The sequence below is a fragment of the Ammospiza caudacuta genome, chromosome 1 (genome assembly GCF_027887145.1).
Source record: "Ammospiza caudacuta isolate bAmmCau1 chromosome 1, bAmmCau1.pri, whole genome shotgun sequence".
NCBI lineage: Eukaryota > Metazoa > Chordata > Aves > Passeriformes > Passerellidae > Ammospiza > Ammospiza caudacuta.
In genome coordinates this window covers 5,691,367-5,719,334 of record NC_080593.1, presented here as the reverse complement: position 1 = coordinate 5,719,334, position 27,968 = coordinate 5,691,367, and the positions used below count along the sequence as shown (strand labels likewise).

At 39.3% G+C, this 27,968-nt stretch overlaps 1 protein-coding gene across 2 annotated transcripts; it reads left to right on the top strand.

Annotated features, from left to right (window-relative positions):
* The first annotated feature begins 329 nt into the window (after nt 1-329).
* Nucleotides 330-27,345, top strand: WDR48 (WD repeat domain 48). Of its 2 annotated transcripts, XM_058824741.1 has the most exons (19): nt 330-412; nt 8,923-9,063; nt 9,969-10,047; nt 10,325-10,407; nt 10,523-10,652; nt 12,442-12,530; nt 13,380-13,481; nt 13,804-14,028; nt 15,444-15,518; nt 15,823-15,925; nt 16,229-16,326; nt 17,911-18,018; nt 18,378-18,474; nt 18,976-19,071; nt 21,136-21,241; nt 22,626-22,713; nt 23,275-23,351; nt 24,102-24,294; nt 25,331-27,345. In XM_058824741.1, the coding sequence occupies exons 1-19, from the start codon at nt 365-367 to the stop codon at nt 25,424-25,426; spliced, it is 2,034 nt and encodes a 677-aa protein (XP_058680724.1). In that variant the 5' UTR covers nt 330-364; the 3' UTR covers nt 25,427-27,345. The 2 variants fall into 2 exon arrangements, with proteins under 2 accessions (XP_058680724.1, XP_058680732.1); XM_058824749.1 differs by lacking the exons at nt 330-412; nt 10,325-10,407 and having other exon boundaries at nt 8,955-9,063.
* Nucleotides 27,346-27,968: the final 623 nt, after the last annotated feature.

Here is a 27,968-nt window from a genome sequence, read left to right as displayed (position 1 = left end):
CTGATTTAGTTTATTCAAGCGGGCCCTTCTTATTTCAACATTGGCCTTTCGCCACCACTCGAGACGAAGCAAAGCCGGACGAACACACCTCAGGAGCACCAGGAGGCGAAAAGGGACGGAGAAAGAGCAGCAGGACGGGGAAGGAAACAGACCTGACCCGCCCTGGGGCCGGGCTGAGGCGGCGCCTCATGAGGCGGCAACATGGCGGCCACCCCGTGAGGGCGGGAACGACGGCCACGCCCCCATTGGGCACGCCCTCTTAGCCACGCCCACCCCTGCCGCTCGCGTATAAAAGCCTCGCGCGGGCCGGGTGAGGGGGCCGGCACTTCCGGTCGGACATGACGCCACAGTGTCAACATGCAAGATGGCGGCGCATCACCGGCAGAACACAGCGGGGCGGCGGAAAGTGCAGGTGAGGGCGCGGCGGGGCCGGCACGGCTCAAAGGGAGCCCGGAGCCTCGCGGGCCGCGCCAGCGGCTGCAGGGTGTCAGCCCTTGGGGGTTTCTATGGCAGCGCAGTCGCCTCGTCTCGCACAGCCGCGCCGCGCTGAGGGGAGGCAGCGCCGCACGCCCCCGGGGTCCCTCCGCCGGCCGAGGGGTCGAGCGGCCGCCTGAGGCAGCGCTTGGGGGGAGCTGCTGCTCGCTGCCGAACCGGGCCGGGCTCTGCAGCCCGCCGGAGGCTGAGCTGAAGCAGCTCGGATCAAAAGCGGCGGAGCACGGGAGGAGAGAGGGAGAACGGTGTCCCCAGACCTGCTTGGGTGGAACGGGAGTTCCCAGCAGCGACAGAGCTGCGGTTCTTGTCTCGGCTGTGTCCGGTGCCAGAGTAGGTTTAGGTTAGATATTGGGAAGAAATTCTTTGCTGCGAGCGTGGTGAGACGCTGAAATAGTTTTCCTAGTGAAGCTGTGGATGCTCCTCCATCCCTGGAATATTTCAAGGCCGGGTTGGACAGGGCTCAGAGTAACCTGGTCTAGAGAAAGCTGTCCCTGCCCAGGGCAGGGGTTGGAACTGGGTGATCTTCGAGGTCCCTTCCAACCCAAACCATTCCATGATTCTGTGATCTGTTTGCATCATATTTCTGCTTAGTTTCTGTAAAACACTCTGTACCTTTGCACACATGAGCAAGGAGCAGGGTTTTTTCTTCTCAAGTTTCAGAAATATTCCTTGCCAGCTCCAGGCAGCATTTATTGAAGGAAACCCGTGGTACAGGCAGCCAGGTGGGTGTAGACTTTCTCAACACACTTGAGGAAGAATTAAACCCTGTGGTTTGGACCCAAGTGTTTCATTGTACCCTTGGTGGAGACTGGCATTACTAAAGCATGTATAAAAAGTCAAGACTTAACTTTAAAAGCCATTAAAATGGGTTTATTTTATGGTTCTCAATGCTTTTCTTCTTGTTTGTGATGTTGCCTGCCTTCAGATGTTTTTACAGCTTTCACTATGGAAAAGATTTAATGCTTTATCAATGTGCAAAGCTGCCTAGTGGCAAGTGCCAGTTTCAGCTGTACCTATACAGTGGGATCAAATGAAATATTGATTAGGCTTGAAATAGCATTAGGAACTTTAAAAACAGAGATGGGTTTGGTTATTGACATTTCATTTATCACACAGAGGAAATGGCATCTTTTAGAGCATTTGGTGTTTTCTGTGGTTAAGGAAAGCACTCTTTCAATTCTATATAAAGAATTCCCTTGCCTTGACAGAAAAAAACGGGATATGATTTAAAATATAAATAATGCCTGTGCTGTGAACAAGTTTCTGCAGGTTACACCCCTAAGCAGGGGGATTTTATTGTACCTTGATATTTGTTTGATGCACTCCTATTTATGAAGTAGTATTTCCCTGACAGCAGCATGCATCAAAGAGCTCACTCTTTCCTTTTGTCACTACTACTTTTTGTTGTCCAAGTTTGTTTTTACAGGTGGTTTTGTGCTGGTTTGTGATGTTTTGTCTCTTCTCATTGTGCTGTGTGTATTTTTTCACCTCATGTACTAATGACACTGTTGTACATGACACTGGTCTGTGTCTGAGCAGTGCACTGTGATTTAGATCCAGGTTGGTTGTGTTTCCCAGAGAAGTTTCCCAGCCCTGGAAGTGCTCAAAACCATCTTGGACAGGGCTTGGATCAACTTGGCATAGTGGAAAGTGTCCCTGTGCATTGCAGGAGGTGGAATGAGAGCATCTCTAAGGTCCCTTCCAACCCAAACCATTCCATGATAAACATTTATAAAGCTTAACTAGAAGCTGTTTTTTTTCTTTTCTTCACTCTTATTATTTCACCTGCTTGGTTAGTGACAGGATTTTGTTGAGTAAAGGAGTTTTAAGTGACTGTTTTATCCATCAGCTGCAAATGAACAAATAAAACCACTCATGATTTATTTTAATTCCCAATGGCTGAGCATTTAGGATGCTTCCACAGAGAGTTTTTGAGAGAGAGACAGAGTTGGAGAAATTTGTTCCAAACCTGTGGGGATGGAAGAAGAGGCTTTTACAAAAGACACCTCTCAGGCATGAAGGAACATTGATTCATTATGTGGCAGGAGAGCTGGTGGAAATTTATGGAAATCAGAACTATTATTAGCTTGGATCCACCTGTTCTGCTGGTAAGCAAAGCCATCCAAAATAGCCAGTTTAGGGTGCTTCTGCATATAATTTTAGTTTCTAATGGTGTAATCAGAGTTTAGGCCTCAAAATAAATTCCATGTATAGAAAAAGAAGAGTAGCTAAAATCTTTAAATGGGAGTCAGGCATTTGAAGTGTCCAGTGGCAGGTGTTTGTGAAGCTTAGCCCTGCCTTTCTGAAGGCTGCAGGAGTGAGCTTGAGTGATTTGGGAGGGAGGGAGGGTGCAGGGCTGTGTCAGACACTGATTTGGGAGGCAGTGAGGGTGTCAGACACTGATTTGGGAGGGAGGTAGGGAGGATGCAGGGCTGTGTCAGACACTGATTTGGGAGGCAGTGAGGGTGTCAGACACTGATTTGGGTGGCAGTGAGGGTGCAGGGCTGTGTCAGACACTGATTTGGGAGGGAGGATGCAGGGCTGTGTCAGACACTGATTTGGATGGCAGTGAGGGTGCAGGGCTGTGTCAGACACTGATTTGGATGGCAGTGAGGGTGCAGGGCTGTGTCAGACACTGATTTGGGAGGGAGAATGCAGGGCTGTGTCAGACACTGATTTGGGAGGCAGTGAGGGTGTCAGACACTGATTTGGGAGGGAGGGAGGATGCAGGGCTGTGTCAGACACTGATTTGGGAGGCAGTGAGGGTGTCAGACACTGATTTGGGAGGGAGGCAGTGAGGGTGCAGGGCTGTGTCAGACACTGATTTGGGAGGGAGGCAGTGAGGATGCAGGGCTGTGTCAGATGCTGCTGTTGGCCATGTGCTGCAGCTTTCAGATGTCCTGGCAGTCAAGTCAAGGTGAAGCTTTCCCAGCAGGTGCCTTGAAGGAGCTGCCCTGGAGGGGTTGCATGGTAACTGCTCTCCCAAAGTTGCTCCCTGGCCTGAATAAATTTCCTCCCAAACTCAGAACAGCATAGAGAATTTTCCTTATAAGGGTCAGCATCCTTATAATATGATTGCATGAATTTTAAGCATTTTTTAGCTTCACATCTTGTACAGAGTAAGAAAATCTCATTGTCCATCCCTGGGAGTGTGCAAGGCCAGGCTGGATGGGGGTTTGACCAGCTTGGCCTCCTGGAAGGTGTCCCTGCCTGTGGCAGTGCTTGGAATGAGATGGTCCTTAAGGTCCTTTCCAACCCAAACCATTGTGATCTCTTTGAACTGATTTTGTCATATTTGTGCACTAATACTGCAGCTTACTAGATGTGATATCTGTTATTTTTATATAATAAATATAAAAATTATAATTACAAATGTATTGATTTAATATATAATGCTTAAGCAAACAAATAACCGGTATGTTGATTCCATTTTAAAAGGGTAAAATGAAATGAGCTTCTTAATGCCTTCCATGACTTTTATTCTGGAGCCTCGATAAAATTTCAAATAATCTACTTAATTAAAAACCATGGTTTTGGGATACATATGCTCCACCAAGACAGTAAAGCAATGTTGATTTTTTTTTTTCTCCTTGGTACTTCACTGCTGCTTATCTCATTCATTCAGATCTCATAGAACCCTCCCATGATTTTGAGAAATACCTTTTTTTTTTTTTAATTGCTCACGTAGAAACAAGGAATGAGTGTCCTCAGAGCTCAGCTGGTTACTGTTTCCTCTGTGTGGTTGGGTGGGCTGTTGTAAAAGCAGATTTTACCTATCTGTGAAGATAAAGTATTATAATGCATGTAATGTAACGAGGGTAACATCATCCCACATCAGTTGATATAAGTGTTTCCTGCATGGATAAGTGTAAGTCCTGCAACAAATTCCTTTGGCTTTGTGTGCCAAAATGTATCTGTGGGCAGCAGCTTTATGTCTGGAGCTCTCAGGTAGTCATTAAAATGATTACTCCTGGTCCATTTAGGCTCCTGAATCCCATAAACTCTTTATGATGAGTGGATGTTTGTGCAGTGCTGCTGTGGAAGATTCTTACTCATTCTGGGAGCTTATAAAAGCTGCAGCAGTGTCAATGGCACAGCTTTGGTTGTTATTAAATATTTCACATGCCACAAGCTCTGCTCCTCCCAGCCAGTGCTGATCTAAATCCCAATTTTTGTTTTGCCCCTGTGGTTTGCCCCTACTGGAAAGGGCACAGCAGGGATTGCTCCATCCTGTCCTGCATGGAGAAAATGCCACTGATGTCTCAGAGCCTTCACTTCTGGGGTCTCCACACTCCTTTCCAGTGCTTTATCTTCAATGATAAGATCTGTGCTCTTCAGGAGCAGAGGTGAATTTTATCCCAGCAGTTTCTCCTCAGCCAGAACTTCACTACGTTTATATTGTTTAGATATGTTTCTGTACACGCAGGTTTGAAAATATACTTTGTTTTTGTAGTTTTGTATATTTACTAAATCTTCTAATATTTCTTAAGTCTCTGCTAAGTGTCACTCAAAAACCCAACCAAACAAAAAAGCACTTTCACCTTTTTCTCCCCAAATAAGAACATAATGGACAAACACGTGTGGGTTTTCAGCAATCTTCCTCCCTTCTTTGTGAATGTTTTGGTTTTGTGGACTTGGCTGTGTCTCCACCACTCTTACACAAGTTTCAGCTCTTTTAGTCAACTTGCTGTTGCTTTTATTGATACATTTTAAGTTCCCCATGCATTTCAACAGCCTTTCAACAGATTTTGCGGAGCCCCCAATTTTTCCCTCTGTGTTAATGTGGAATTAATGCATTTAAGTACAAGCCTGGATGTTTCTGGTGTGATACCTCCCTTTCCAAAGGGCTCCATGTGGTGTGCAACAGATGTCTCATGGGGTTATTTTTAGTTCAGCCACATGTGCTGCATGTCTTATTCTAGTTTTGTTAATTCACAAGATGTTTATTTCAGTCCCAATGCCTGGTTACCAGGAGTAGACCAGTCAATATTTATTATTTTGGATGAGCAAATAAATTTATTCAGTATTTTCAGTGTAAACAACTGACAGTTACTTGGACATCATTAGGTGTCCAAAAGGAGTTGGAGAATGCATTTTTTGCTGTAGTCCTTTTCAGCTCATACTGTTTTCAGGTCAGATGGTTTGCCTTGTCCTTAGCCAGCTGCTCAAATTGCAGTGTTCATTTCAAGTGTTGATGTTGTGTCCTATCAACTTGCTGACCACAGAATAATTTTCTTTGTTTTTCCTTGTAGTATCAGAAATTAAAAATAAGAAGTCCTTATTTAATTTGGATTAGAATTACTGTTATGATTGAAAAATATCTGTCATGGTTTCTCCACATGACATGGAGGAAGTTATCATTACCTAATAAAATAGGAATTTCTTTTTTTTATTGTTAGTTCTTCAATTTTTAAGACAATTTATCAGGACATGTATGCTCTTCCTTCTTGGACAATAAATAACACTTTGTAAAATTATGAGAGACAAAAATAACTGGTTGAATTCTGTGCACAGTAGCAGTCATTGATGGGAAATTTTGTATCAAACTCTTTTTGTTGTTTTGCTATATTTTTTGCATCAAAGATCTCTTGTATTTACACCAATAAAAGGAACACAAGATTTTAATCTTGTTTAATTCTGTTACAGCAGAGTTATTTTCAAGTTTGTCACAGGGAGAAAGAAAGATGATGTTGGATTTCCTGCTCAACTTCTGCTGAGATCCAATTCAAATCTACCAGGGAACAATAGCACTGAAAAAATATAACCCCTCTCTTTATCCCAGTTCTTTTAAAATAAAAACAATACTTGCCAAGAGATGTTTGACTGAATTAATATGTGGAAGTCATTAAAGGCAATAGAGGGCAAATTAACTTTGACTATTTCAGTGCTGTTGATAATGAGAAATGGTTGTCATTCTCCTCTGATTATGTCTCTTTGTGAGGGAAAAACAGCATTTGGTTGAGCTGACTTTAATTTCATCAAGATTAATGTAGAAATATGACTCAATTTCCAAAGTCCTGTGAAAGTCTTAATCATACATGAAAAGTACCTTATTTACTAAAGTAAGCCACCATTTGGGGATTTTTTTGCATTTTTAAATATTTATGGCTGTGTTTTTCTTGACTTCTTTTAAACTAAAAAGAAGTAACATTATGTGCAGAAAGCATCAGCATTATCATGCTTAGGTGACTAACATAGTTTGACAATCTAACTTATGAGTGGAATGAAGAGCTCTTAAATTATACCTGAAAATGTAACAAATATGGGAGATGACTGATAGAGGAGGAACAAATCCAAAAATTGAGGATTTCTCCAAGAATATCCTGGTAGCATTTGGGAAAATGAAAGGTGAAGGGCCCTATCATATAACAAATATGGGAGGTGACTGACAGAGGAGGAACAAATCCAGAAATTGAGGATTTCTCCAAGAATATCCTGGTAGCATTTGGGAAAACAAGAAGTGGAGGGCCCTGCTGATCTTGAATCTGATACTGTGTCAGGAAAATGTTGTTCTCTCTAATGAATAATATTAAATTTGATCTGCTGACCTCTAGGTTTGTGTCTTGCTGCTGACATTTAGTATTTTTAACTGAGTGTTTTCACTGGTTTTATTCAAAGAATTTGACAGCAATGTGAATTTGGAATGATGTTAAACCTTGACTTTTGTACACATAATCTGTGGGTCTTTCAGCAATAGAGCCGTGATATGATTAAGCCCAGGTAAGGATTGGCACAGATCTTGCTCCCTGCGTCTCACAAAGAAATAATACCTCAAGTGCTTGAAGTGCTTTATCAGAGCACTTCTGTGTGGTTGGTGGTGTCTCCTTGCAGCAGCATCTCTGGAGCTGTGTGTAGGTGGAAACTTGAGCATGGGGAGTGAAAATGTTATGGATGAGTCTGGAATGGGTGAGAGAAGCTGAAAGTATTGGAAATGAGGACACAAGCTAAAGCTGGAAGAGCTGTGGTACTAAAAGGGCTGAGAGTGGCTGACAGAAGGTCTTTAAGAGCATTGAGGATATAATAATACAGTTATGGTGCTGTACATATACAATTATGTATCATGTACATTATTAAGTGTAGTGAAGGACTTGTGGGATGTTAATGGAGAGTGTTGAGGCAGGAGGCTCTTAATTTTGGTCCTTCAGTGTTGGTCTGTAGAGCTGCTGCAGCTGTTTCTCAACCAGAGAATAGCACTGGACATGTTTTTTCTGGAAGCATCAGTGCTCTGGCTGTGCTGCCTGAGGATGGGATAATTTGGTGGAGATGTTTCCCACATTCACCAAATGGACCTGTCAGCTCTCATGGTACAGAATCTGAGCTGCTGTGAAATACTTCTGTGATAAGGACCACTGAACATCATAATTTGTTGGATTTATTTTGTGTCACTGAGATCTGATCTGGAAAACATTTTCTTTATACTACTTTAACACAGTTACTGGAGTGAAAAATTGATTTCAGATCTCTAGCCCATGACTACTCCTTGTAAGCATTTTCAGAACACTGGTGCTTGTGTATCCAGAGGATTCCTGTTTTCAGCAGGTTTGATTACACCAAGCATGAAATTTTACCTTGTTCTGATTATATTTTATAGAATCTGGGACGATGCATAACTGGCGTCTTCCCCTCCTTTTCCCTCAGCTTTGAGCTTTTTTTTTTTTGAGGGCTTTCCTCAGAGCAGTGTGTAAACCCAGGGATCAGGAAAGTGAGTACAGTAGCTCTGAAGCAACTGCAGTGTCTTAGAATTGTATTTACTGAACACTAATAATGGAGACTGCTGTGGCCTTTCAGGGTCTCCTGAAATTTCCTCTTAGTTTTTCTAAACAAATCAATGAAATAACCTTTACACACAGTACTGTCAAACATGGAAGGAAAGAAACTAATGGGATAATTTATCTGAAAGAGCACTAAGAGTTTGAGTTTCTTATTATATTGGCAGGTAGGTAGTTCTTAAAAATTGGTTTAAAATTAGTAGAGACACCTATTGAATTTGTATCTGCAGTCTTTCAGTGCTTTGTAATCCACAGTGACCATATCCCCTCTTTTGTGAGGTTGGGAAATACTGGCATTGCAGCTATGGAAACTGTGGGACCCACTTGGGAAGTGACACACAGACCCAGTGTGTTGTGTAAGATCACCCAGAATGTGCACACACAGCAGGGAATTGAACTGAGGATTCTCTGGGTCTAACTGAGCTTAAATTGCAGTGATTAAAAAAATCTACTGGGCTCCAGCTGAATCTCCTCTGACTCTTCCCCATTTTTGGGAGCAAATGACTTTGGTGGTGCTGAACTCTCAAGCTGACAGACAAAGCTTGTAAAACTCCTTGCATTTTCTACTCAAGAACCTTAGAAAGATGAAATTAGATGCTCAGATTTTATGGCCATGTCAATATCTTAGTACCATAATTGGATTTGTGCAAATGTGTTGTAGGTCTCCTATGTGATTAGAGATGAAGTGGAGAAGTACAACCGGAACGGGGTGAATGCGCTTCAGCTGGACCCAGCATTAAACAGACTCTTCACGGCAGGGCGGGACTCCATCATAAGGATATGGAGTGTCAATCAGCACAAGGTCAGTCAGGACAGCCTCCCTGGCTCTAAACCTGCTTTTTTTCCAAGTTATCCTGCTGGTAAGCTGCCTACAGGGCCGTACCTGATGCTGTGTTTTAACAGCTGCCAGTTATTGCGATCACAGAATCCTTTTGATATTGTTCGTACTGTGGTGTCTTACATAACTCCAGTTCTCACAAAAAGGGTTCTGGGAGAGTGATTTCAAACAACTCTGCACTAGGAAACTTTGAACCCATATGCAGGTTGGAGAAGGTACCACAACAGGATGTGATAGTGTCCTGGTTTAGGGCAAATTTGTTAAAGAATGTGCAAAGGAGGGCCCCTCCAAAAAGCAAACCCACGTGGCCCCTCCCCCCAACTGGTTCGGGAAGAATTTCTTGGAGAGAAGTAGAAAGAACCTGTTTATTTCAGGCACAGCACCCCCCAGCACACAAAGTGAACAATACCCGATGACACCGCTCTGAGAAAGATGACAAAATCAGAAAGTCTCTTTCGGGGGTGGTTGCTCTGTTCTCAGTCCCTCCGGCGCTGGGGCAGCTGCTGCAGCCAAACGGTGCCAACCCTCGGTGTTCCCAGTCCCAGTCCGGAGCAGGTTCGAGATGGTCACAGGAACAGGAGAGGAGAAACAGTCCAGGAAGGAATTTGGACTGTTTAGCTAAACTAGCTAATGAGCAGAGAGACAGCAAGCAAAGCAGAAAAGCCAAAAGCAAAAAGCGAAAGCAGCCCTATGTACTGCCCGTCTCTGTGTCCCTGATAAGAGAAACCCAAACAAAACTTTCACTCCTCAGAGACAGTCTTTAAGGCACAGAACAGATGAATGGGGATACAAGCATCATAACGTCACCCCAGGACAGATAGTCACAATCTTCTCCATTGGTGATGAGTTTATTTTTTCTTAATTTACAGCAAGACCCTTATATAGCATCTATGGAACATCACACAGATTGGGTAAATGACATTGTGCTCTGCTGCAATGGCAAAACATGTAAGTACTTAAAAGTTTCAGAACTGCAGTATTCAGAAACTGTATACAAGTAAATTATCTGCTGCTTTAATTGTTTTCCATCTTTTCTTAGCATGTAAAATTAATTTTTGATGTATATTTTAATTTTGGTAAATAGTGTAAGCAGCTGTTCTAATGAAAATTGAAATGTTATATGAATTGTTTTAATCTCTTTTGAAAAACAAATTAGAGTAGTACGAATATGCTTTAAAGTAATATATAAGCCATTAAAATTTAGTCTTTATTCTTTCCAATTTAGTGATATCTGCTTCTTCAGATACTACTGTTAAAGTGTGGAATGCACATAAGGGATTTTGCATGTCAACACTAAGGACGCATAAGGTGAAAAACATTATCTGTAAATACTGTGTGTGATCAGTGCCATTCTTACTATTATTAAGATGTAGACCTCAAGATGATAACATTGATTCATATTGTTCCATTTATTTTATTGTAGGACTATGTGAAAGCCTTAGCATATGCAAAAGATAAGGAGCTGGTAGCATCTGCTGGGCTGGACAGACAGATATTCCTCTGGGATGTAAATACTCTCACAGCACTGACTGCCTCAAATAATACTGTCACAAGTAGGTACCTGGGGAAGGGAGGCAAATGCAATCCATTTTATTAAGTAGCATAACCTGTGAGGTCAGTTTAAAACTATGGATGCCTTTTTCTGTCTGTACATAACAAAAAGGGCAAGAAATTTGAAGGAGGAGTTTGCATGTATTGAGTCCATTTGTTGTGTTATGTAATAGCTGGAAATCTAGAGCAGCCAACAGTCATGGCATTTAGAATAGAGGACAAGTCTCTTTGAACTGTTTCTCCTGAACTGTGACATGCTGGTTTCTCTGAAACTTGATAGAACTTTAACTTGAGAAGATTTTAACCTCTCAACCAGCCTTTTATAGAAATGTTCTCTTAGCTTATTTGTTGCTACATTTTTCTGTGTTTTGTGATTTGAGGTTGGTTTTTTCTTGGTATAGATGCTGAAAAAAAAAACAGGAAGTGCAGCTCATAAAGCAGGATTTTGATACATTTGTCAAATCTGTCAGAAGAATAGTTACTAGATAAACTAGACTAAAAAGCCCACAGTAACACAAAGCACTGATTACATATAAGGATAACCCTGGTGAGATCTAACTCAGTAGAGAGTGGAAGGCAAGGAGAAACTGTAAATTCTACTCATCAGGGTTAATTCTCAATGTCACCCTCATCTTTTAGGAAGTCACCTGTCCTGCTTCTCTCTCCCAGAAAAGCATTATAGAATGTAGAATATCTATAGAGTATAGGGTTATAGAATATCCTGAATTATAAGGTACCCTCAAGGATCATTGAGTCCAGTTCCTGGCTCTACATGGGACAGCCCCAAAAATCTCACCCTGTGCCTGAGACTGTTGTCCAAATGCTCCTGGGGCTCTGGCAGATGTGACAATGCCCTGAGGAACCTGTTCAGTGTCCCACCACCCTCTGGGGGAAGAACCTCTTCATGATTTCCAGCCTAAACCCTCCTGACACAGGTTTCTCCACTGTGACAAAATGTAATATTAAATTATGATATTAGGTTACAAATCCTGTGTTGGAAACTTAGCTCCATCATATAAATGAATCATTGTGGAGTTTCACATTTTTACTGGCCATGCAGTTTGTTGCTATTCTCAGCCTTCTTGGTATACTGATGGTATGGATTTGAGGCTTGATGAAATGCCTGATTGTGCTCTCTAAATAGATGATTTTCATTTGCTCTGTCTGTGCTTTTCTGAGTTGAGGGACTGGTACTTCAATCTCCAAAAGGGGGTTAGGCTGGTTGGTATGGAATTCCTCAGCTCTGATGGTAGGTGTGATGCTAAGGAGCTGCCATATGGTTTTCATAAGTGCAGAGGTAGCATCCCTGCTCAAATAACACATTTCAGTGCTGCAGTGTAACTTCTCTGCATTTCTTCTGAACTAGAAGAGCCTTTAATACAAAATATAGACTTTTACTGTTGCTTGGAAAAAAAAAACCTCTGCACTTAAATCCAAATGCTGTGTGTTACAAGATGACAAAGAAGTCTCATATTGCAATGATATAAGTTAGCAAGGGTGGCTTGATGGTCCTGGCACAGAACTGTGAGGCCAAAAGGTCACCAACATTGTAATAACCATAAATCTGAGGGGTTACTTTGTTTTTATGCAGCAGTAGATTTAGAATTGGAATGGAGTTTTCCCAGCACTATGCTGACTATATATAGTCTTTCTGAAAGCAACTCTGTATATGGGGCAGAGTGGCACTATTTTCATGAGTCAAAGAGTATTGAAATACCAGTTTTGAGTCAATAAGTATGGTCTTCAAATAACAGCATTAAAATTGAAAATGTGCATTTTATTTTGAAATAGCTTCTTCCCTGAGTGGGAACAAAGACTCAATCTACAGCCTTGCAATGAATCAAATGGGAACAGTTATTGTATCAGGGTCCACTGAAAAGGTAAGCAAAATTTGGAGGGGTTCATTTCACTTCAGTTCAATTTCAATATAAAGAGACAATTTTATTCATTTTCAATGTCATGTCTGTAGCAGCTTTTGTGTTTTCAATAGTGAGGGCAGACACTTCTCTTAAGTGGGAGTGCAAGTGTAGGATACAAACCCTGCCTCAGTCTGAAGATGTGATGTATCCATAGAGCTTTAATACATAGGGGAGACAATCAGATCATCTTGTGTAACCCTCTTTGTCAGGGATCATTACATTTCCCCACAAGAGCTCTGATTTTGAGGACACATGACTCAGATGATTATCAGAACTGAAGCAGTTGCTGCAGGTAGGAGAGAAGGTACCAGCAATTTGCAAAATCCCTGCAGGAGGTGGGAAATTAAGTGAGCTAATGAAACTCAAATGTTCCCAAGAGACAGCCCTTGCTCTTTATTAAGGAAGATAAGATAGACTTAAATCTCTGAGTTTTTATTTTTTTTACCTAATCTAACCTTGAGAGAATTTTATTTCCAAGACAATATAAAACAGAAATTAGGATACACCAGTGAAGCATCTGAGAAGATTCTCAGAAGCACATTTTATGTCCTCATCACACTGTCCTTTTTACAGTCACTTCCATTCTTTAATTTCTTTATGACAAAAGAAGCCAGAACAAATTAAATTGAAATTAGGAGAAGATCACATCTGATTATTAGAGCTGGATGAGATATAGTTATGTCTGTCTTGTTCTGACATGTTTTCAGTGATGAATGTCCACGTGTTTGGAATAAGGGAATAAAGGCTCAATTTCTCACATTGGTGGGAAGAATGGTGTTAATGTCATTTATCCAATGTCTGTTCCCATAGGTTCTAAGGGTGTGGGATCCAAGGACTTGTGCAAAACTCATGAAACTCAAAGGGCACACAGACAATGTCAAAGCTTTGTTGTTGAACAGAGATGGCACCCAGGTATGTGCTTTAACCTGAGACAGAGGCATTTTACAGAGAGCAGAAAAAAGTCATTAATCCATTTCAATGTAATTATTTATTATCATAGATTGCAGATATTTAGTGGTTTAAGGTGGAGAGGCTGATGGGTGAAAGTTGTTTTTATTGCTGTTCATCCAGATGTGTGTTGGGACTACATAAAATACTGGAAATCCTGACGAGAATTTAATACCATTTTAGAGGAAAAATATAACTACATAAATGATTAAATCTTTTTTTTATTAAAAAATATTTTGAAATCCTTAAATAACTGTTTGATTGAAGTGTGCTGGTTGTTGCTCAGTGTCTTTCAGGCAGCTCGGACGGGACAATCCGCCTGTGGTCCCTTGGGCAGCAGAGGTGCATAGCCACGTACAGAGTCCATGATGAGGGTGTTTGGGCTCTGCAGGTCAATGAAGCCTTCACTCATATTTATTCAGGAGGAAGAGACAGGAAGATTTATTGTACAGATCTAAGAAATCCTGATATCAGGGTGCTGATCTGTGAAGAAAAGGCACCAGTTCTTAAGGTAAATGAGTTTAATTCAGGGAATCGTGGAGTGTCTGAAGTTTGGAGTGATGGCTGAAGATCATCTGGTCCAGTTCTCTGCCCTGCCCAAGAGCTCTGGATCAGTTTTCCCCCCAGTTTTCCCCCCAGTTTTCCCCCCAGTTTTCCCCCCGTACCCATCAAGATGGGTTTTGAGTATCTCCAAGAATGGAGAATTCACAACTTGTGCCAGTGTTCTGTCACTCTCACAGTATAAAAGGATAATTGCATGTTTTCTCATGAAACAGTGGCTTGAGGTATAAATTGATTACATAATTCACATTGGCTAACAAGTGTTTACTACACCACATCTTCAGCAGATTGCCTCTGTCTCCCAAATTGCATCTGAAGTTTAATTGCCTGAAGAAGATGGATGCCTGGCAGCTACTGAAAATGTGCAAATTTGAATATTACTGAAATTGAATATGCTTCACACATGAGAAGTTTGGTTTATCAGGCTCTAGTACAGTTTTAAGAAATTTTAAGAAACTGAGCTGGCATTGCCAAGGTTTTGTACAAAAAGTGGATTTTTCTTAGCAGCAGCATATGTGCACAGGACTGCTTTAGAATCTGTTACATACTCATGGGAACCAGGAGTAAAGTTGTTTGTGGGTTTTTTTGAACACCTAAACATGATATTTGCATGCACAAGTCTGAATCTTTCCAAGAGGCTGTTTTTTAATTTTTTTTGCTGTCTTTTACTTTAATGACATGACTTTTGAATCTTTTATATATAAGGTTCAAAAGTATAAGGAGTGTGCAATCAAAACATATGCTAATAGATATGAGCAGCCTGGCTTTCCTTGGGAGTGAATTCTGGCTTGGAGTGTTAAGATAAAATCCTGAATACCTTAACTTAGTTCTGGAAAAGTCAGGATGTGAGATTTCAGTTCAAAATGGAAAATGAAAGTGCTGGTCAGCTGTACAAAGGTCAGAAGGAGCCTCTAATCTTGGCTACAGTGATCTGAGAAATGTAATGGCAGAGCCAAATATATAAAATTCTGCTTTTTCTTTTGGATAAAACTTCTTAAATTCTCATTTTAACCATATGAAGTGTCTGAACACAAAGTAATTGAGAAAATCCTGTACTTAGGAAACTGTCCATTAGGCAAAATTTCATCATGCTGGAAGTAACTCTAACTACTTTGTTAATACACATTGCATCTATGATTGCCCGTGTCTAGAATTCATTTGTTGAGTATTTGTTATAATTCCTCTTGATTTTTCACAAGTTTCATCTTAGTTACTTTTCATTTAAACTTTGTATTTCTGCAGTAAACTGAAAGTAGTGCTGTTTCTGAGATACTCTCGATTATAGGAGTGGCTCTATACAAGACAATACAAATTATCAAAGGGAAACTAAGTTAAGCATGACTGAAAATTTGTTTCATTATTTAGATGGAACTGGATAGATCAGCTGATCCTCCTCCAGCACTTTGGGTAGCAACAACTAAATCCTCTGTGAATAAATGGGTAAGTGATACATTTTGCAGTCTGTGAATACAATGGAGTAGTCATGGGATTTGGATGTACTGTGATGTGTAAGTTTTCTTTTGAATAAATCATAAAATAATAATATTGAAATTGCTCAAAAGGTATGAAGCTTTGAATTACTTTCTTTGCTCTGTGTTTATGATGCTTTTAAAAACAAATTGTATTTCTTGGAACTGTGTAGTTAACATCTAAACAGCAGCATGAACTGGCAGTTGTTACTCATAGATTAAAGCAGAGTTTTTAGATGATTATGAATGTGTCATTATTTTCTTTCTTTCTTTAGACTTTGAAGGGAATCCATAATTTTAGAGCTTCAGGAGATTATGATAATGATTGTACCAATCCCATTCCACCCCTGTGTACACAGCCTGACCAAGTTATAAAAGGTAAACAGCTGTTTTGCAGAGGAAAAAAATCTTGTAAAATCTGTTCTCTTTAGCACAAGTGATAGAGCTTTAAGATTGACTCAGTTTTTAAAAAACTTGCTACTATGATTTCAACCAGAACAATGTGGTTATTGTCTATCCACTGTTGGTTAGAGTTAAAATCATGTTTAAACTTTTGTGGTATCCAAGGTTTACACAAAAAAGTGAAACCAAAGAACAGCATATGTCATGTCATGCAATTTAATTGAATGTGATATTATATTAAAATGACAGTAGTAACCTTAATTCTTGTTTGTTTGCCAGGGGGTGCTAGTATCATTCAGTGCCACATTCTTAATGACAAGAGGCACATATTAACCAAAGACACAAATAATAATGTGGCATACTGGGATGTCTTGAAGGTAAGGATGTGATTTCAGATTTTCTACTGTTGGATGTTTAATTATTTTGTGTCACTTTTTTATCTATACTTTTTTAGTGTCTGAGATTTCTGTTGTAGAAAGTAAGTCATTTTTCTGTCTCAGGATGTTATGCAAAGTTTGCTTTTAGAAAAAGGGGCGTTTCTGAGCTTTTTTGTAGCTTTCCCAGATGAGGTTGATATCTGCATGCAACTGAGTTCAATCCAGTATTGTCATCTGCATTCTCCTGAAGTGCAGACCCTTGAATTTTTTCCAGGAAATAGTAATGTGTGTTTTGATGGGGTTTTGTTTCAAAGGGGGTTTGTCTTTGCTGGTAAGTCAGGAAGGCAGGAAAATGAACAGAAGGAAGCCTGGCTCCTGCCAGGTGTTGCCTGGGGAGACTTGGTGTGACATTTCTTAATGTTGTTTTACCCAATGATTGCTCAGAGGAGAGGGGAAAGAGTGCAGAGAGAAAGGACTCAAACCCCACATCAGTGAGGTGGTCAGCAATTTATTCTCTGGCAAAAGCCTGTTTAAATTCTAAATATTTTCCTTCCTGAGCTATGCAGTGCAGCAGCCAAGATCAGTAATAGGTAAAGCATGCTCAGCCAACTTACTGAGTTGTTGACTGAAGCAAAAAAGAAATTAAGTTGGAGGATATAGATTTATACTAAAAATTATCTAGATTTTTTTTTAAAGTTTTCTTTATTTCAGTCTGTATTTAAGTGTGCAGTGTTAGATCTCAGGACCAAAGTTAAATGCTAATGGTAATTTTTACTTTCATTCAAGTATTTTTTTCTTAGTAAGGCTGTAAGAAGTGTCATTTGATACATGTTTAAATCCATATTCACTGTAGAGGTGAGATGATTTGCCAGGTCAGTGTTGCTCCCTGCACTTGAAAGCTGAGACTTTATTGAAGATGCTGGAAGAAAGGGAGGTTTTCCTACCTGAAGCTGCTTTTCAGTCTTTGCTTCCTGTAACTTTTCCTGGATTTTGAGGGAATAAATTCCAAGGTTGCAGTCCTCAGAATTTGCCTAAAACAAGTATTTCAGGATGACTTTGCAAGTGGATTATAATAATTTGGATTTAAACAGAATTACTTAGAGGACTTTTAAAGTAAAAGTATGAAAAAAACAGAAATAAATTATCTTCACAGAAATTCACTCACTACAGTTCCCATTGCAGTAGTTGAGCTGAATTTGTTGCTTGATGTGCTGGAAATATTGGTGTTTGATGGAGTACTGAAATATTGGTACTGGTGGGGAGAGAAATGACAGGGGGTATTGGAAGACAGCAGCCTACTCAGTGTAGGGAAAATATTTTCTAATAATCTGAAGTAACATTTCCAGACCTCTCTACTGGCTTGATTCTACTACCTCAGAAATAAATGAAGAATAAAAATTACTCACAATATAGATCACAGTTTGACTTCTTAAAAAAGATTTAACCTTTAACTTGGATGATTTTGGACTGCAGTCCTCAGGGAGAGATCATAAGTAACAATCATTCCAAGTGTGTATGAAAATCAAGGAAAAGTCTTGAGGTGTTGATATCACTCAGTACTTGTACATTTCCTTTGGTGAACAGGCATGTAAAGTTGAAGACCTTGGGAAAGTAGATTTTGAAGAAGAAATTAAGAAGAGGTTTAAAATGGTTTATGTGCCAAACTGGTTCTCAGTGGACTTGAAAACTGGGGTGAGATACAGCTCCTACATCTGTTGCTTTAATGTCATGTTTCACATTTTTTCATGTATTGTTTGTTCAAAAATATTTTAGTTTGTTAACTTTAGAAGAACATTAATTGCTTATCTGATGGATTAAATTTATTTTCAATTAAAACAGCAAATTTTATTTCTTAATAATTGGAGTAACATATTTTTAAGTTAATTTGTGGTACAGTCCACCAATACCAATTATGAATTAATACAGTTTGGTAAACAAATTGTGCTGTCATGCTTTCAAAACTTCTTTGATTTATTGGAGCAAAGTTAGAGATTTATAGACTTACTTAATCCCAAACAACTATTACATTTCTCATGGTTTTTTGCCAACAGATGTTGACAATTACTTTGGATGAAAGTGACTGCTTTGCAGCCTGGGTTTCAGCAAAGGATGCTGGATTTAGCAGTCCTGATGGTTCTGATCCAAAATGTAAGTTTTAACTAATAATAGTGGTTTATTTTAACAAAGAAATCAGAATAAATTCCAGTATATATATTTTGAAGTATTCCAGTACCACCTATGTCAGTATCTGATTGGATTGTGAGGCTTTCTAAATAATAAATTCTGTAGCATATTCTCCAAAGAAAATACTTCCTTTCTTTCTGAAACAGTCGTCTTCAGGGTTTACATTTAATTTTGTTTTAAATTTTCAAGATGCAATAGGGAAAAAATAATTATAACCTAATGTAGAGAATGTTAAAGCACAGGAGTGATCCAACAGCAGGGATTCTAAAATCAGCTTTTCCTGAAAAATTGTAACATGCAGCTCCCAGATTGTGACAAGCAGATTTCTGTGCCCATAAATAGTTTGCTTTGGGAACAGACCTGCTCAAACTCATGGGGAATTTTCAGCTGTGGATCAAATGGACAATATTGTATTGCCCATGGTTTTTTGTGTGATTGATGTTCTGCCTCACTGTGTGTTGACAGTAAACCTTGGAGGGCTTCTGCTGCAAGCACTTCTGGAGTATTGGCCTAGAACACATATCAATCCAATGGATGAAGAGGAAAATGAGATAAACCATGGTTAGTATTTTAATGTTTTCTTTTTTATTACATTGTTTGTTTATATGTTTCTTTAACAGATACATTTGTTGTCTTACACCTTTCTCTCTGTCCATTATAGACTTCATGTTTTTTAGCACTTTTAAATGTGCTTTACACTAGAAACTGTTGTATTTCTGAAAGTATCATCAAAAATCTTCCCTCTGTCTGTAAAAAAAGTAGGTGAATAAATGATTCTGAAGTTACAGAAACATGATGAAAAATATTGATGAAAAACAATTACTGGCAAACTGAGGCTTGACTTGGGAAAGAAACACTAGATAATGACAGGAAATAGCAATAATTCAGTTATCCAACATTAGCAAGTATTCTCTTGACATAATTCCAGTTTTCTTCTAGGTATTGTGAACAAAAAAAAGCTTGATTGGAAAAAATACATTCAGGGTAATAATACATGAAGTAATTCCATAGAGAAGTCCTTAAAGTGGTCCTTCAAGTCCTTAGCATTTTTAAGGCAATAATGCCAAGCCTAATCAGGCCTTAGATGAAAGCCATGTGAAATGTAAGGTAAAGGCTGAATTTGGCAAAATAAGAAACTCTCTTAACTCTTGAGTTGGAAATCAACTCAACCCAGGTCAGAGTTAACTGAAGTCTCATTTTTGGTGATTAAGAAATTGCTTTTTACAGATAGATGATGCAATTAAGAAAACTGCACATTCAGCATATCTCACTGCTTTGTGACAGGACTGTGCCAAGAATTAGTTGCTTTCTTCTTTCAAAACTGGCCTCCAAGGAGGTTTAGAGCTCTTGGCAGATTATTCTGGATCCAGCTGCTGATTCTCAGACTGTTGTGTATTGGCAGTTTGCAGCTTAGAGCCAGACAAGGTTTGACAAGGGTCACTCACAGGCTTCTGTGGTGTTGGATTATTGATGCTACCCTGCTTCTTCCTGCGTGGAGTTGTGGATTAGTGGAATGTTTGGAGTACTCCAACAGAATATTTTCTTTGCTGTTCCAGAAGAAAAAAAATTAGGAGACTGGCACTGAGCAGTGACTTGAGAAGGTGAAGGGTACCTGTTGGGCACTGGCATTTTTGTAGAGATACAAATTTAAATAAACACAAATTATGTGCAGTGTTGTTCCTCTCAATTGTTCAGAGAAGTGTTATGAAAAAAATCTTTCAAACTATAGGATTTTTCACTTGCTGTAACTTCAGTATCATGTTTACCCCTTCCAATACAAATTTTCTTTTTTTCTTTCTTTGCTTGTTACAGTTTCTGACCTTTCTTTGAATACATATGTTTCTGGTTAGAAAGCTGAGGAATCACTCATCTCTTCAGTCTGTGCCATTTAAATTTCTTAATGTTGCTTGAATTCAACACAAATGAGGTGCTACAGTGTAATGGAGATGATTTTCCCAAGTGCAAGTCAGGCATCCAAATTCTTCTACATTGTTTCAAGATACCTACTGATTAGAAGCTGCACTGCTCAAGAGGTGTATAAATAATGCTGATTTTTCTTTAATCTTGTCCTATCCACCTGATATAGAATCAGGTTCTTCAGTCTTTGAAGACCCTACTGCTGTAATTGGCTATAATAAATTGAATTTATAACAGAGGAAGTTCAAGGCACTGTGAGTCTGAGCTTTCCCAGTACGGTGTTTTGACATCTGGCAAATCCAGGTAGAAGAGCAGTGCAAACAACCCTTCAGAGTTCTGTACTGTCACTCTAGAGGGCAGAACAGTCTTGTCTTAGCAGAGTCTCTTTAGCTGAGTCCTAATTTTACTATTGTTCAGTTTGACAAAAGAAATGGGGAAAAACTTCATGATTGGGTTTTGACTCCTGGACTTTATTTTCCTTTTTTCACAGGCTTTTGAAATAGGTCTGCCACAAACCTGTATGGATCTTGTTACTCTCTAGTGTTTTTTTATATACTTGCTGTATCTTGGAAATGGGGATTTCCTTGGTTTTCATGAGGCTCATGATCTTATTAATTTACAAAATGCACCTGCTGTAGGTGGAATGTGTGCCCATTTTTAAGGCCTAGTGCAGTCTCACTGCTGTTTTATGTGTTTTTTTCCCAACAGTGAATGGGGAACAGGAGAACAGAGTCCAGAAGGGAAATGGATACTTCCAAGTGCCACCACATACACCAGTTATTTTTGGTGAGGCTGGAGGACGCACTTTGTTCAGGTATAAAAACTTACAAATATAAATCCAGTGGCTGAGCAGTCCCTTTCTTAGTGCAAGCAGGCATGTTATCAAAAATATTATTTCACTCTCTTCTGTACATTTAAGACATGCCCTTGCCAGGCAGAATAAGCAGCTGTTGATGATTTGTCCAGCTGAGCATGTGAGTTTGAGCATCATGTGGGGTTTTAAAGCAGTAAGAGTTGTGTACAGTCCTTAGTTGTGTGTGATATTTTTGAGTGCCCTCTTTCTGCAAACTGAGAAATTAAACTGTATTTTAGAATGAAATTGTGCTACTTTAGATTGTGTGTTGTGCTGATCTCTGAGGATGAATTATTCAGGAGCTGCTGCTCACTAGAGAATTGACTTCTGCTCCCAAAATTAGTTGATAAATCCAGTAGAAGGTCCTGATCTCTGGCAGGGAGGAACACAGGTTCTGTATTGCAATGTGTGTACTGGTACCCTTCTATTTCTTCTTGTTCTACATTGAAAAACCCAACTGTGATGTGTGATACATCAGAGACACTTTAATAGTGCTGCAAAACAAATGCTGAACTTGCAAACACTGTGAATTGTTTGATATTTACTGACATACTGGATTTTAACTTTAAGGGATGGGGCATGTTTGGTTTGTTGGTTTTATTTCCCAGGCTGAACAGGCCCCAAATGATGTAACTTTTAGTCAGTGAAACAGGGAAACCATTTTCAGCTTGGAAAACTGACTTTTTTCCCTGCAGTATCAATGTATCAATGTGTTGTGCTTGGGGCTTAGTATTTGCCTGCATTCTGTTCTGGTGGATCTTCCCTCTTATGCAGCTGCTCCTGCTCCTCAAGGGAGCACTGGAAAGGCCCCATTGGAGGGAGCAAGCCACATTTATGGGAGCTAAAAGGTGGCTTGCAGGACTCTGACAAAATACCTAAATGCAATGTATGAAATGAAATGTGGCTTTTTTGCATCATTGCATGCGCACATTATCTGAAACTGGTTTTATTCTTTCCTTCAAGTGAGGTCTTAGCAGATGTTTGACATGCAAAGCTCATTTTTCTCAAGAGGAGAGAACTGCTTTATGCCAGGTGCCTCTCCCCTTCTCCTGACAGTTCTGTACTTCACACACAAACATAACACAATCCAGAGCAAAGTACTTTTATCTATTTTCTGTGTCATAGCTGTAGTCTCCTGAGATCCTACTCTCTGTTTCTGGGATCTGTCTTCCTACAGCTCCTTCTGCTCTTTACAGAAAATAAATAATTTCTTCCCCAGTAAGTTCATGATCCTAACAGAGTTCAGGCTCTCTGCCCATTAAAAGGGCAGAACTTCTCCTGAAAGCTTTTTAATGCAAATGGCAATAATTGTTGTTACAATAAAGGTTATTTCTTTGTGTCTCAGGTTGCTATGTCGGGATTCAGGTGGTGAAACTGAATCCATGCTTCTTAATGAAACAGTGCCACAATGGGTAATTGACATCACTGTGGATGTGAGTATTGGGTGTATAAGTTTGGCTTCTTTTAGGTTTTTTTAAGATGTAGTACAATTAACTTTGCAGCATCTGAAATGACATTTTAAATTTTTGCTGTGTTTGTATTTAAAATAAGTGGTCTCAAGGTCTGTAATCAAGACCCTTTGAGATGCATCATTTTTTGATGTTTCTAGTTAAAGTACTTCTTGCTCAATTTCTTTTGACAGCCTGTCTTAGATAAAGAATTCAAAGTCCTGTGCATAATTGGTATCCTTTCCTAGTGAGGAACTCAGGAATAGAGAATACACTTCATATTGCTGCTGCCTTTTGATACTATCTAATTGCCTTTGAAATAAATGATAATTTATATTCAAAAGCTAGATGATCTGTGCATCATCTAAATTGAAGTGTCTCAGGAGTATGAGTAATTTGGAATTTAGCTGTGGTGGGGATGTTGATTAGGAATCTCATGAGTTTTGATAATTAGGAGCTGAATATACTTCACATAGCAGCTGCTGCAAGTAGGAGCTGATAATGGTTCATCTTAAATTAACTCTTCTGAAACTTGTTGTCTTCTAGAAAAATATGCCCAAGTTCAATAAGATTCCCTTCTACCTCCAACCTCATTCATCATCAGGGGCAAAAACTCTAAAAAAGTAAGTAATGCAAATATGACTTATTAACATTGAATATCCAAATTGCAGAAAAAACCTGCAAGCTCAAGGAGAAAAAAAAACCAAACAGCAAAAAAACCACCAAACCAATTCACTGATTTTTTTCCAGAGAATTGTTTTGTGCTTGATGGATTTATAGAAGTTCTTAGTCATTTAGCAGCATTGCTCTAAAGCTCTAAGTTATATCAGAATATTTAAAAGCACTGTGGATTTTGGTTCAACAGGCAGTTGTTCAAGTTTATGCTAAGAAATGTCTATGAAGTGCCTGCTGAAATGGCACTTTGTCTTTTGTGGTATTTAATCAGAAAACAGATGAATTTATAGATTGTTTCTCTGTTCAGAACCACAGCTTTGTTTTCTGTTGCTAACAGAGATGAATAATTGCTTTTTGAAAGGAAAAGGGACAAAAACTATCAGTAGGGAATGGAAACGAGTTTGCCACTCACATGAGCTGTAACTGGGAGCTGGGTTGGTTAGAAATCAATGCAGATTTTTATCTCATCTTTTGAATATCTCAACTCCTTTTTTGAGTTATTTGCTGTGTGACTCTTTGACTAAATTGCTGTTATGATCATGGCATTGTGGATGATCCTGATAATTTACTACCAGACAATATAAAGATGATCTCTATGTAGCTGCATATTTTGCTACAGCTAAGGGAGGTGTTGTGAAGATAAGAAATAGAGTTTGTTTCTCAAGTTTTCTCCTGACAAACTCCTCTAACTCCTGCAGAGACAGGCTGTCAGCCAGTGACATGCTTCAGGTGAGAAAGGTGATGGAACATGTGTATGAGAAAATCATCAACTTGGACAATGAGTCTCAGACCACAAGCTCCTCCAACAACGAGAAAGCAGGAGAACAAGAAAAGGAGGAGGACATTGCTGTGCTAGCAGAGGAGAAGATTGAACTTCTGTGCCAGGACCAGGTAAGTTCCCTGTGATCAAGACCAGGCTCTAGCAGTAAATTGGTTGTGAATTTTTGAGTTCTGAGCTTGAAATATGCTACAGATTACCTGTTAACTTTAAGTAAATATTTTGACTGTGTTAACTTAGAGCTGACACAAGTTTCTGACAGTTGCAGATAGGTAGATGAAGGAGTTTTCATAATAAACCTGTTTAATTTGGTCTGGCATGGGGTCCTTATGGGGTTACATGCTCGTAGTCAACAAATGGGCTTAATACAATTCCATAGAGTTGTATTTTTAGCATTTCTTGAATGTTTTGAGTTCTACCTTTTTGGCAGTTTTCAAAATTGGTCCAAAACCATTAATTGCCTAATAAGTGTAATGGAGATTAGGCACTGAGGACGTGGTTGTGATCTGAAGTTACATGTTACTCTGCTAAAATCCTTCACTAATGTATCAGGCTCAGTTGCTAATTGAAAAATCTGAGCTTTTGCATGGTGTGGTATTTCCGTGGCAGGAAGGAATTAATCTGACTCCATGTTCTTAGAAGGCTCATTTATTATTTTATGGTATTGTATTAGATTATATTAAAGAATACTATACTAAAGGATAGGGAAAGGATACAGACAATCCTTTGGCTTAAAAAGGATACTAATGATACTGATACTAATGATACAAGGATATACTACAAGATACTAATGAAAAACCTGTGACTCTTTCCAGAGTCCTGACACAGCTGGACTGTGATCGGTCATTAAGTTAAAACAATTCACATTAAACCAATCAAACAATGACCAGTTGGTAAACAGTGTTCAAACCACATCCCAAAGCAGCAAAACACAGGAGAAGCAAATCAGATAATTATTATTTTCATTTTTCTCTGAGACTTCTCAGCTTCCCAGGAGAAGAAATCCTGGTGAAGGGATTTTTTAGGAAATATGATGGTGACAGCATGGCTCATCTTGGTATCAGTTTTCAGTTTGGTTTGCTTTGTTTTTTTTCAATTTCTGCCAGCCTGGCAGAATTGTTGAGTAAAAGCTGCCTTTTTGCTGTGCAGGTTTTGGACCCCAACATGGACCTTCGGACTGTCAAGCACTTCATCTGGAAGAGTGGCGGGGACCTGACGCTTCACTACCGCCAGAAATCGACGTGAGGGCAGCGCGGACCCAGAGCAGCCATCTCTGACCTGACCTTGCTGTGCTGGTTCCAAGAGTAGTTCTAGAGCAGCCCTGAACCCCTAAGGTAGATGAGACTTCTAATGCCTCAGTATGGATGGGAAGTAAACATTTAATTGAAGTGACTAATAGACCTGTAATATAGAGGAACAAAAAAAAATCTATATGACTTAAACTAAAGTCTGTCCTAGTCTCAGTCAATGAGATGGGAGGTCCCTGAGTGGTTTGTGTTGTGTGAGGTGTACAGAGAGTGGATGACAACCCAGTGCAGACTTTTGCTTCCTCCTTTTGGCTTTTGGTTTTTTTCCAGAACATAATCCCTCATCTGCTCGTGCTCGGTATCAAACAGGTTTGGCCGTGTTAGTCACTGTTCACAATGTAATTAAGAACTGCACATGAGGTATTTTTAGTACATTCCATTCATAAAGTTCCAGCAATGATTTCTCACAGGTTACTTAAGCATTTCTACCACTAAAAGAAATTTGGAAGAGAAAACACCACAAAATAGATGTTTCATACTTGAATGAATGGGCCCATTTAATTGCAAACCAAGGGTTAACATGAGAATTGTTTTAATTGCTTTAGAGAGCTGTTGACATGCAAGATAAGAACACTAGAAAAATATCAGAGCAATGCGAGTCCAGTGATGCTGTGCATCATAATAGAGTGAACATGCTTTGCAGCAACTTATAGATTTTTTTTTTCCTAAATATATATAACTTCTTCCTGCACTGTGTCCTAGGTGTTCTAAAGACACACTAGTCTAATTTTTGGTAACTGTGCTCCAAAAGTATGTGACATTCTGTTAAAACTTCAAACCATTCTGATTATAACTTCATATGTTTAATGTTAAACTTTAAAAGCTTCTCAGCAGATTTCATATTCATGAGATAAAAATATTGATTCTTCTTTTCTGAGGTTTTATATGCAATTGTTCTTTTGTTAGAGATTTATGCAGATCTTGTTTTCACTGCTATTTCTAAAAATCTGTGACTGTCATAGGCTCATGGTAATCTTTTATAGAAGTTTAACTTATTGGGGGGAGGGAGGGTAAGGGCCTTTCAGCTTTTTGTGAGGAAAATGTGGGGATATCCCAGAAAACCATTTGTAGCCAGATTTGAGCAAATCATAAATCCTCATAGAGAAATGGTTTAAAAATTACTCTTGTCTGAAGCACAAGTGCCTTCAAGGGGCAGTATAATATTTGAGTTTCTTCAGGAGACACATGCTCTAGCCCTTCCTGTATCTTGTGATCAAGATTTAGGTTGAGGCCTAAGGAAAGTCCGAATAAATTCTATTACTGGGATTGTATTGGTCAGACAAAAAGTAAAGTATTTTTCATCATGTTTTATTTGAAAAAATAGTCAAAATAGAGTCAAAATAGTCATTCCCTTCTGCACTTTAAACCCAGCAAAACAAATTCATTGCTTAGACAAAACCATGGTTCAGAATCAAGCTAGCATGTCTTATCCCATCTTTTGAGAATCAAGTTCAGTTGTCTATCCCCATTTCTGTGTATGCTTAGTTTGACACAATTGTGCTTTAATTGCACATTTTTCGTGCTGTTTGTGAATTAAATGGTTAAACAGAACTGTAACTTTTATTGGTAATCTGTCCTGACTTGTATTTATTACTAGCAAGGGTCTTTGTCTGTTCCAATAGGCACTGTTTGGGTTATGTTTTGTTTCCTGGTTGTCTTCCTGTCCTATTGTATACATTGGAGTTGCTCACAGTAATTTTTTGTTTGAAATCAGCCCAAGGTTGTAACTTTCCTTCTGTTTTTTTCTTTCTAACCATCCCAAAACACAGTAACAGGAAAGATTAATGGAAGAGTCTGCAATGCCAGAAGGGTAAATGATGTTTCACAGTTGTATAGAATAAAAGGCTTTAGTTAAAATATTTTCAAGTTGTTTTGTGTACTAGATAAATTGTGTGATTTTGGAGCTTGAATTTAACAAAGGGCTTCAGAGTGTTTTGAAGCCTCAAGTAATGCAATGGCTGAAGAAATGGCAATGCCTTGGCAGAATTAGCAGAATTCTGTGAAGATAACCTTGTAATGTGGTTGGATGTAAAAATTTCTGAGGTGAGCAGACCTTCAGATGTGAGCTCTGAGTCCTGTTGAGGGGACAATGTCACATGGGCTGTGCTGCTTTTTTACCATGGAAGTATTTTGTGCTAACAGGTGACCTGTGCAAGTTGCTGCTGAGCTGTCTGGGTGTGGAAAGGTTGTAAGAGGCACATGGGAAATCAAACTGGGTTTCCTGATGTTGAAAATGCCAGGACAGAATGCTCAGAGCTTTTGCTGTGGGAATTGTCAGCTGAGCTGCTCTCTCAGAGCTCACAGTAATTCAGAGCCCAAATGTGCTCCCAGATTCCCAGCTCTGACTTACATGGTGTATAAAGTGAGAGAAGGGGTTTTTTTTGCTATTACCTTTAAAATTGTCACCTTTTCTGGAGTTGTGCTGTCTGTAAAAGTCCTGAAGGCAGAGGAGAGCATTGAGTTAATATGAGTCACAGCCC